The sequence below is a fragment of the Pavona decussata genome, unplaced genomic scaffold (genome assembly GCF_977016875.1).
Source record: "Pavona decussata unplaced genomic scaffold, jaPavDecu1.1 SCAFFOLD_100, whole genome shotgun sequence".
Taxonomy (NCBI): Eukaryota; Metazoa; Cnidaria; class Anthozoa; order Scleractinia; family Agariciidae; genus Pavona; species Pavona decussata.
Window position 1 is genome coordinate 3,019,654 of NW_028145515.1, and position 11,800 is coordinate 3,031,453.

Genomic DNA, 11,800 nt, shown 5'->3' on the forward strand with positions numbered 1-11,800 from the left:
CGAGAACTAGGAAGGGATTTTAGCCTCTCGCCGGCCCTTATGAGGGCCTGCAACAGGCGAGATTTCAGATTGCAAGGGCAAACACTACTAATAAAAACGGTTTTATCGCCCCTATTTCTGGGGCGCAGTCTAATTAGAAAAAAAAAACCCTTCAGGTGGTTGGTATATCGCAGGATAATGTCAGAGACTGAAAGGTTGATGAATAGACTGAAGTTTGCCAAGAGAGCGAAGCTTCTAGGGCAACTGTGATTTTGAGGACAATCTTCAAGCCGTTGGCATTATCATCCTATACACCAGAAAGTCGGAAAGCGGTTTTTATTTATTTTATAACCCTCCGATTACTTTCTGAAACGCACGCACTTTATTGTGGACAACACAAAACAGCCAGTGATTGTCACGACGTGACCGCAACCAAATAAATGCAAGGTAACTACAGTTAACTGCATTTTATTAAACTGTGATTGGATTACAACAACTAAGACCTAAAATTTGGACTTCTTTCTTTATTTTTATCGTGGAAAAAAAAAATCGGACGGACTGTTTTCGTCTGTTGTTATTCAACACATTGGAACACTGCCCAAATATGGTCATGGTGCGCTGAATATTCGTCGTCCTTAGTCAACAGATATCCTGCGATATACGTAATTTCGTATGCCGGGGAGAAAAATGGCAATTAATAAAGATCGTCTCCGGCGTTTCTACAATAAAACTGTGCTTTGTTTTCAATGTGTTGAATAACTGAACAATTATCTTGCTCAATCTCTCGGAATATCCCCTCATTTCAGCCAACTCGGCCAGTATCAGGCGATACCCCGCGTGATTTTGCATTGTTATATAACCGCCGTCTGATTTTGTACCACGTAACGCGTTTTGTCCAATGAAAACGCACAGAAAGTAATCAGTGGGTTATAATGGCTGATATCGCATCGCCACTAAGCCAATCAAAACAGAGTTACTTTGGAGTTGCATTATTCTATGGTCATTTTTTAAAATAATGCACAAGATACCTTAAGTACGGAACAGATTAGATCGCTGAAAAGTACATTTTCCTGTGGTGAGTATGTTATAAACATACATGTATTTTTAATTTCAGCCTGGAGTTAAGTGATTCAACAAAAATGAAATAAAATAAAATAAAATAAAATATAAAAGATACTGAAATTGCAGTCTGGAATGGACATAATGTAATGTAAAATGTGTATGACTCTGACTTGTACAAACGTTAAAAAACCAAACGTTTATAAAAAACGTAGCAAGACGTTTCGGCCGAAAATCGTCGGCCTTCGTCGGTTTAAAAAGTGACAAATAAGTAAACGCTTAGCGCAAACTGTGAACCGTTAGATAAGCGTTTGCTTATTTGTCACTTTTTAAACCGACGAAGGCCGAAGATTTTCGGCCAAAATGTCTTGCTAAGTTTTTTTTATAAACGTTTGGTTTTTAACGTTTTTACAAGTCAGAGTCATACACATTTTATATTACAAAATAAAATATACATGCTTATAATGTACAGTTTCCCCAAAGGGCTGTGGCCATTTACACAAAATAAATTAACACCTTTTGTTTTTAACATACCACTATGTACATATGACTGAAGGGTTTTGAAGCAAGACCATTCATGCATCGTAAATGACTTTTTTTGCTTTGAAATTGTAATATTGTTCCAGGTAAGCTCTAGTTTGGCACAGAGACTGATGATCTTGGACTTGTTCAGATTCGCACACAAAAGAAATCGCTCAAGCTCACTTCGTCAATTGGGTAGGTCCCTTGCATGTTAAAGTGAGCCTCCACTCCGACAACAAATTGACGGTAAATTGTCGGACATAGTGTCTACGTTCTAAATTTTAGTTTAAAAAGTAGAAGTGACATTAAGTGTGCTAAAAATTAGATATGATTATCGCCATTTTGGATTTCATGACGTCATACGGTTGCCGCAATTGTCAGCAAGCAGAAGTTCTTTTGTGAGAAACAATTGAGCAACCGTATTACGTCATGAAATCCAAGATAGCGGCGCCCGGGAAATTTAAAATGAAAAATAGGGTCGGGATAATCTAATTATGTTTTGCAAGCACAGAAATATGATTTCCATGTTTTCCAACGAAATTTTCAACAATTTAACGTTAATTCATTTCAAGAGTGGAGGTTTCCTTTAAAGGAAAATAATCAGCTCATTTCTTGTTTCTTTAACATTTTACTCAAAACCTAAATACGCAACTAAGTTCTTTACATGATAATTGGTCTTTGAGCCAAACTAGGGCTTACCTGGTTTCAAGGCAAAAAGTCACTTACAATAGCCTTTGCATAAAACCTTTCAATATTACTGTGTAGTTCCAGTAACTGTCCATACCTGACCCAAGCAAAGTCACTGGAAATTGCATGGGGATGAAGAGGAGGGGGGGGGGGGGGGGGAGTATGAAGCTAAACTGGAATACATGTAGTTCAGATGGTGATGACAATGATGATGGTCTGCATGAAAGGACAACAGAAGTGTCCGTTTTACATTATTTTGCTGGGAAATAGGACGGGACGTCAGCTTAAATAGGCACCAATGGCTGCCACTATCAAACCATTTTTTGGTCCCACCCCTTTTTTCAGAGACGTGGGAAGGCTCAAATTAAAAAAAATCTGTGAGGTGAGGACAGTGTATGGACAGTTTTCTGAAATAACACATTCTATTATTTTTTATGAAATCCCTTGTTGGTCACACCACAAATAAAAATTAAAAATCTTATACATTCAATTAAACTGCTGGCAAGAGCATAAATATGACATAAGATCTAAAGCACTCATTTTCTTTATGGGAAAAATTTTACAAGGACACCCTAGAAAGATAAAAAATTTGCTTTGAGATCAACTGAAAAATATAACTTCTGCATGTTAATAAATCCTTACATAAACTACTGCACTTGACTGTTAAGATAAAATATCTATTCAAATCCTTCCCCAGGAGCAGGGAGCTTTCCTTTTGCAGGTAAAAGATTTCCCAAAAGCCTGTTGAAAGATGAAAATATTGTATTAATTAAAGAACAGCAACTCCTCACACTTGGAGAATCAAGGGACTGAATTCATACATACATGTCACTTCTTATCAAGTTTGGTCAGCCGAAAAGCTGACTTTTACTAATAATTTGGTACATGTAACCTGATTTGTTGGGTGCTTACTTTAGATTGATGTCTTTGCTTAGGACTAGATGCCAAAAATGACCCTTCAAGTGAAAACTTAACTGTTCTGTTTGTGCGTCGATTTAAAAGTAACCAAGGTTTTTATTTTGCTCATAAAAGTGCTTTTTAAAGCTAATTTTAAGTTAATGTAAAAGAAATGTCTAAGTCAGAATGATTAGAAATTAAACTTAAATCTGAGTTCATGTTAACCCAGGATTAGCTTAATTGGGCTTCAAACAACTGGGCCTTGATTTTGAAACAATTAATATAATTTCTTGCAGCTAGTACCAAAAAATAACACATGGAGGAAAGTTGGAAGAAAATGCTTGTTGATAATGGGGCTTAAAGGCATAAGAAGAGTTTTTTTCAAACTTCAGTTACAAAGAGCTTACTTGATGGCCAATGTAAAACTACATGTACATGTATGAATACAACAGGCTTTGTAAACATCACGATTGATGTTATGTCAGTGACAAAACATTGCCATGTTAGATATTAAATTAGGTCATGCATGACAGTGCTTAGCTGCGACTGAGAGTAACGCAAATTGTTAGCCAAGTGCAAATTCTTGAAAATGTTTAAGGACGGTGCCTACTATTGTTACTGCGCATACTTTCTGTGCATCTCATGATAATCGGTTTCCTATAGGTGGGGGCTACTAATACAGGGATACTTTTGAGCGGTTTAAAACTATGCGGAGAAAGTAGAACTTAGCAAGTGCTTCCGGTATCCAAAAAGAAAAGTGGGGGTAACCATGCATTTTTCAGAGATAATAAAGCTTCAATTTGGAAAATTGAAGCTTAGCTTTTTGGAATAATTGCTGCTTAATTATCTCTAAAAAATGCGTGGTTACCCCCAATTTTCTTTTCGGATTTCCATAGCCCTTGCTAATATCTGCTTTTCCCGCATAGTCATAAACCGCGCAAAAATACTTCGGTATTAGTAGGCACCGCCCTTAACTAGTAAGTGTGTAGGAACAAATGGGAGTCACTAACCTCAACCCATAGCCAAACAAACCAACTGCTATACAAAGAGCCACAGATGCATCAAGATACCAAATATGTCTGCTGTATTGATAAACCATTGCACTTAAAATGATTCCCAAAGCCATGCCTGCACCTGCAGTTGAATTGAAAGCTTAAAAGAAAAGCAAAAGGTCAGTGAACAAGTGAACATAAAAAATGCACTCGACAGGTAAATGACAAGTGGAACCCCGCAAAACCATTGCTTGTATTTAAGGTGCAGTCAGACTAATGGGAAGGGGGGGGGGGGGGGGTGTCACATTATTACAGCTTGCCTAAATTTAACAGGAAGCAGACCTACAAATGTACAGTCAGTCATAATTTTTTTAAAAAAGCAGCTTGACTTCAATAGTGAAATAAGGCTTTAAATCTAGTTACATGTACCAAATGCTGACTAAAAAATAAGATATAATACAGCTGTATTTTGATATCAATTTTTCTTTGTCAATTTCTGTAGACCTGTGTTTGTTCATTGGTGTCAACTGTGTTTGTTAAATTGGGCAATTTTACAAAAACAAACTTACACTTTGGAACTACAAAGTGGGTGGTTGTTGGTTGCATTGACAAGGTGATCAGATTAACTATGTCGTAGGTCATCTGTATAAAGAACTCTCTTTATCATTATGATCACTATTATTATTATTATTATTATTATTATTATTATTAATATTATTATTATTATTATTATTATTATTATTATTATTATTAACTGGGTTTTGAGATAAGAAATTTACTGAGCTTTTGTTTGGGCCATGAAAAAGTTGCCACAATAGCATTGTGTCAAATGATTAACAAGTTAGTCAATGGCAGAGCTCAACTGTACCGTTCATAATAACAAATTATTGTTAAAACTACTTACCATCCGTGCGAAGAGATTCACTGTTCAGTTTATCAGCAATTATAAATTTCATCCAGGCTAGTGATGTAAATGTCACCAAACTCACACCAGCAATTGCCTCAATGCCTGTGAACTGAAATGGTGGAAGAATAAAGTGACTATTTGCAAATTCAACAAACATCATGCTGCAAAGTGACTTAAAACATTGTTATCAATGAAATTTTGAAATAGCTTATTGGGGTCTTTTAGAGCTAAAAGTGTACAATGTACATGTATATTGCTTTTGTTGACACTCGTCTTGCAACAATGTTGAAACCAAGTAAAATTCTACCCACCCTTCTGAAAATACACCCTTTTCACTTCTTTGGGTATAGAAAAGTACATCATGTAGTGGTAACGTACTAAAGTAAACTAGAGTAAATTAAAGTAAAGTCATGCAGTGGTAAAGTACTAAGTGCTAAAGTAGTGGTACATCATGTATGGCTTAATTAAGTGCAGTCACTTTACTGTAGCTCCAAAGCAGAGTCGTGATCATCTTAGACTTTGGCATTTTGAAACTGACTTTGATGTCAACTTCTTTTTCAGTTTGACGTGTTGACCTTGACTTTCTGAGTTTGAGGTAAGAAAAGGACATGTAAGTTGTATATGGTTCGTGAATATCTATATGCAGTCGTTTTACTGTACCTCCAAAGCAGAGTTGTGATAAGCTTAGACTTTGGAATTTTTATGTCAAGTTCTTTTCTTATAGTTTGACCTGTTGAACTTGACTTTCTAGCTAAGCCGGTTGAGACCTGTTTGACTTTGGTTTTGGCCAAAATTGTCAGCAAGTCTATCTTGCACCTTTTGATGAAAAATGATGAGACTTACTCTAATGGGATGCTTCTCCACAACCAAAGACCTGATGGCTCGAATAAATATCCCAGTGGCAGATAAGACAAACAATGTTGCAATTGCTATACAAGCTCTGCAATAAAAAGAAAAAAAAATATTATAATCAATTTTGCTATTAATAATTTTCTTTTAATTAAACAGTACCTACAGGGTATAGCAATGGCTCAAAATGAAGTGACTCTCCAACATGCCAATGGCCAGGGTAAAATAATATAATCATTAATGGAGGTCACTGGCTGTGAGAACCCTATTTGCATTTGACGTAGAAAGAAGGCACTCCAAATATAGATTGGAGTCAAGATTGTATGGGACAACGTTGATTGAATGAACGGATCTTGGGAGGTGTATCTGCCATCCCCCACAGATTTTGCATCAACCAACTTGGCAAAGAACCTGGGATCAAGATCATTGAACAAAAAAGTTCCTTAATCTTTGATAATTAAAAGACTAAGTAATAATTTAAATTAGTAATAATTTATTGACTGGAAAAATGCAAGGTCTTTGGATTTTTTTCCCTCGTTAATATTTCTTATACCGGTAAAAAGGAAATAGTTACTACCTTTTGAGGTCAAACCATTTTAATTTACAATTATTGTAAATTAAAATGGTTTGACCTGAAAAAGGAAGTAACTACTGTATTATTTTAAGGACAGTGCCTCCTTTTGTTTCAGCTGCACATTCTGTGCAACTTGGGATGGTCTGAGAAAGTGGGGTATGGTGGTTCCTGCTAAAACAGAGATACAGTATGTGCATTTTTGTGCTGTTGATAACTATGCAGGAAAAGCAGATCTTGGCAAAGGTTAATATTGGAATCTAAAGGGTCATCACACATGGGTTTCAGACATACTGTAATTTAGCTTCAGTTTGGGAAAACATTTCATCCATTGTTTTGTATTTTAGCACTTTCTGGAATTACACGTACATGTACATGTATTGTTGCTTAATTATGTACGATGAACAGTGCATGATTACCCCCAATTTTCTTTCTGGATTTCAATAGCCCTTGCTAAGATCTGCTTTTCCTGCTCAGTCGTCAAGAGTGCCCAAAAATACCTCTGTCTTAGGAGGCACCCTCCTTAAGTATTTGGGGAAAAGCTGAACAGCTGAGGCATAATACATGTATGCCAAAAAAAAAAAAAAAACCAATAATATTACAGTCTGTAACATATAGTTGTCAAACATTATTGAAATCATTTTTCAAACCAAACATTTTTTTGCAGGTACTGTTAAGTACCTTCTCTCTCTTTCCCAGGAATATGTTTTCCCAGCTACACCACAAAATCTCCAAATTACAACCAATGAAGAACAGACATCTAAAAGAGAATCAAACTGAAGGGGGAAAAAAGCAAAATCCATCATAAATACATGTATAAAGTTCAAAAACTGAAACACACTTGGAAGAGAAGAGAGGGAATGCCTCTGCATTAACGAGATGAAGCAAGAGTTAAAAAATTGGAAAATTAACATCTAAACACTTACTGCAAAACCAAATGCAGCGGAGCTTTTAGCCAAACTGGAAACAGCTGTGGAAACAAGGAAACAGTCAGCCACAAATGTAATACTGTAAGTTTGAAAAGCTTATATTTTAACTACACAATAAATAGAAGCACTTTCATGTAGTGGTAATGTAGTACATGTATCTAGAATAAATCCTGGATGATTGCGAAGACCATGTAAGAAATTTCAACTGTTTCCAAAGTTAAATTGATTGTGTAATTTAAAATGGTTGCCCAGCCAAGTGTTCAACTTCACATGTTTATAACACAATAATATATAATCATGTAAATAAAAATGTTGTAATCTTGAATGAAGTGATCAATCAACATGCTTACCAAATGCACTCACTCCGAGGACAAAAGTACAGAACACAGAGGCATAAGATACAGCGAGAGCTGCCTTAACCCATCTGTCCATCAACTGAGCAGGGATCTGCTTTTCTTTATGTAGAAGAAAATCTGCAATGAGTAAAACAAGGGAAAAGTTAATAAGTCACAACTACAAATGCATGCATGAAGTGCCATTACTTTGATGTTTGATGTTGTAAATTACCTAACCTTAACAAAGGAAAATACAAATCAACCTACATATAGGTTGATTTAGAAATCACTTTAACCTGGATTCATTTTAACCTACAACATATGTCACTCCCAGTTATCCATGACTACAAAATTAATTCAAGCAGCAAGACTAATAACACGTTTGCTACACATGTATCTCAAAATAAAATTTTTTATTTTAGTTTTTTACATCACCTGCAATGTATGTGATACTGTATACATTGTAATTTTTCAAACATGAGGAAGTGTTTCATCCAATGTCCAAACACCCACAAGTGGGTTGATAAAACATGGCACGGTCGAATGTTTTTCAACCAGCTTCGAGACATTTGGAAATCGGATGAAACACTCTTTCAAGTATTTAGTGAGAAGCTATTAATACCAAATTTTGGTATAGCTTCTCAAACCATAAATAATAATTCTTGGTGAAATTCAAAGCAAAAGTTCACCAATTTTTTTTTATGATAACTAAAATTGATCACATTTCCAAGCCTCTTGCACAGTAGTGATTCCCTTTGTTTTTCGTTCATAGATTATTAATGAGAATGAGAACATAAAATCCAGTGAGAGCTTTGTACATGAGAAAAGCAAAATGTTTTGGTCCCCAGGGCTTTGTGACAGCAGGCTTGTTAAAATCTTAAGGCAGACCACTCAACCCTTGCAAACCAATTACTAGAATAAACCCAAAAGTTCTCTAAACTTGTAAGTTTATTTTTCAGCACTTTCAAAAAGAGAATCAAGAAAATGTGATTTGTTTGAAAAGATTAAAATATTTAAATGTTTTCTTCAACCTCAAGTTTTACGTAGTAATTAATGAATAAGTTGTTGATATTTTTTCTTTCTAACGTACAGGTATTAAAAGAGAAAACAAGAAAAACCTCAGAGAGCACAGCTCGTTTCCCAAACGCAAATATGAAATCAATGTAATTATTATTTCTATAGCCATGGTCTGAATAAAACTGTAGGAATTAACAGCAATATAATGCATGTACATTATATATTTATAAATACAGAACAGCCTCCCAACTTTAATTTATACTATCACTTATTACTAGTTTGTACCAAATCAGTGGAGAGTGTTTTTTACAGACTCTCATTGGCAAAGTCCGAATAGCCTTAATAATATTTTTATACAGTAGTAGTTGTAATTCCAGGCATATATACTGTTCTGAATTTACGCACAAGTTTTTTCACCAGTTTGTCCAAAATAGTTACTTATACATGTAATACTTAAGACTGGCTATCCACTGGTTTAATTTAATACTAAAACAATTTACACTGAGGTGAGCAATAATTTATTATTACTTTGCATCAGTGTCAGTAGAATATATTTACTTCAATCACCACTATTATCCATCTTCACTTCAATGAATAAAATATTTATTTTACTATAATTTGCTTAATAGCAGTAAATAAATGTACAGTGTACAGTAGATTCTTGACAGCTTAAATTGTCTAAGCAAAACAAAAAAAAACCTTAAGATATGAATAGTTTGATATCTGCATGTACCAAAGCACAGGAAAATTTGTACTGATTTGATTCACATTACTGTTCAAGTTGCAGGAGACCATTTTCAAGAGTTAATAAATTAATACGATTCCACCCTATACAAGATTTCCTTCCTTATCTACATGTATTTGCCATCTTCTCATTACAGAAAGAAAATTACTTCCAAAAATAGTTGAATTTTACAGGTGTGTCAGGGATTAAATTATTTATTTTGCAAATATTACAACCAATCAGCATCAGTAATATAGTAAATCTCAGTCTACATTTGTGAAATTGAAATCTCTGTGAGAAGTTGGGCATTTGTTAAACATATGTTTCAAAGCTCTGCCCATTGAGTTATAATGCTAACAGCTGCAAATTTTACATGCAGAGCTTGTGGGCATAAAAATCATTCAAATAATTACTGTATTTTATTTTGCATTTTGGGATGTAAAATGAAGTTTTAAATGTCTTAAAAAATACATGTATTCTGAGGAATTTTTAGATGTGATTTATCCATTTTGACAAATAAAAGATTTTCAAAGTTTAAGTAAAAGCAGAGGTAATTTCATGTAAAATTTACATGTACAACCTTGATTTTCAAAATTATTTATTAAAAAAACTATAATTTTTAAATGCAATTAAATATTAAAAATAATTATAAACGCTACTTCTGACAGAAATTATCTTGGAATTCAACACACACTAGCCCAAATACCTTTTACAAAAACTATAGCTCGTAAAAAACGACGCTGAATTTTACTACACTGTAGCTCCCGAACACAGCTTGAAGGTGAAAGTTAAACTTTAATAGAAATTTGATTAAATTTTAACAATGGTTTCAAGACTCGCGGGAATTTACATGCAGAAAATTTGCCTTGAGAAAAAACGTCGCTCTATAGTCGTTTTACAAATAAGGTTATTTTAGTTTATAGAATAATATAATATTTTTACAGTGCCCGAAGCAGTCTTTAACAAAGCGTTTCATTCTCGAAGCCACTTAAGACACGAAATGTTGAACCAGTTTATTTATTAAATATGAAGAAACGAAAATCCATGCAGATTACCACACCGTTTCAGAACTTTGCTAAGCCACTGCTTCAAGTTAAATATCAAAAGAAATTAGCCCAATTTTTTTCAACTAAAGGCTACATCTTCAATAACTAAAACGACATGATAAAATGCTTTAAATTCTACGCACAACACAACATGTCAACATCAAACAAGTTTGTTCTAACAAGATACTACCAGATCAAAGAGTCGAAGGGATCGGATCGAAGGATCCAAATTTTTTTTACACATTCTCTTTCGGAAAAAGGCATTAAGATCAGATCTTACTGCCAACCGTTCCACTTTTTTCTCAAATCATAAGAATGAATGTAATGAAGCTTTCAAAAAAATATGTTTGACATTATTTGAGTTGAGTCGGATGAGATCGATTGGTAAGCTTATTTCCTCGATACTTCCAAATGAAAGCCGGCCTACTCGAAATTTTGTTAACAAAAAAAAAAGATTAAATAAAGTTAAAAACTACCGATCAAAAGCTGATTTTCAAGGGCAGCGATTATTTTAAAGATAATTTGCGATCGACTGCCGGTTGGATGGCTTTGACCGACAGAAGTTCTAACTCACCGTCATCCAAGGGCGATATACAGTGAAATTCTTCCACGTCACTTGACTTTTCTTTGCCAGCCGTGACGTTTGTTAAAAGAACGGTAGAAGAACCATACTTTGCAGGCTCTTCCATGATGATTTCACGGCATCAATCATGCCGCAAGCAAGAATCCACCATACTCTATTCAACTGGTTCCATGTTTGAAAACCAAAATGAACAGTATGCAGGGTAATTTTCAACGAACCGTCAGTGGTGGGTGACCTGGGGAGAGGCGGAAAGGAAAACTGGGGGAGTGGGGGAGAGTTGGTTGGCGAGAGGGAGGGGGAGGGGGTAAAATTTGGTGAACACTTTTCCCCTCCTCGGGAAAACGGTCCTCCGAAATCGAGCCAGTACTAAAAGCTACAAAAACTCGAGTAGAAATATATATTTATCTTGTGAAACTGCATCTTCCCTATTTGACAAGACTTAACTGTCTATTTAAGTCGGGTCGAGGGGGGGGGGGGGGGGTAGGCAATAGATTTTTAAACCAAACCGGCGGTCGCCCTGCCGTACAGCGCTGACACTACGGCAAAGGGCAATAAGAGCCAGGCAATTATTTTTCGAAATATTGGAAAATATATTTCCCTGATCGTCACATCATCCTTGCTCTCTTCTTCTTTTTTTTTTTTTTTTGCTTTTTCTTTTTTGTATTATTTGAACACATTTCTGCTTTTCGTGAAATAATAAAGT

At 35.0% G+C, this 11,800-nt stretch overlaps 1 protein-coding gene across 1 annotated transcript; it reads right to left on the reverse strand.

The window, feature by feature from the left end:
- Positions 1–431: 431 nt before the first annotated feature.
- Positions 432–11,307, reverse strand: LOC146472348 (transmembrane protein 163a-like). Its single transcript, XM_085119754.1, has 8 exons — positions 11,089–11,307; positions 7,743–7,865; positions 7,390–7,433; positions 7,145–7,239; positions 5,887–5,983; positions 5,041–5,152; positions 4,155–4,296; positions 432–2,988 (listed from the first exon to the last, which is right to left on the reverse strand). The coding sequence occupies exons 1-8, from the start codon at positions 11,201–11,203 to the stop codon at positions 2,925–2,927; spliced, it is 792 nt and encodes a 263-aa protein (XP_084975880.1). The 5' UTR covers positions 11,204–11,307; the 3' UTR covers positions 432–2,924.
- Between the last annotated feature and the right edge of the window lie 493 nt (positions 11,308–11,800).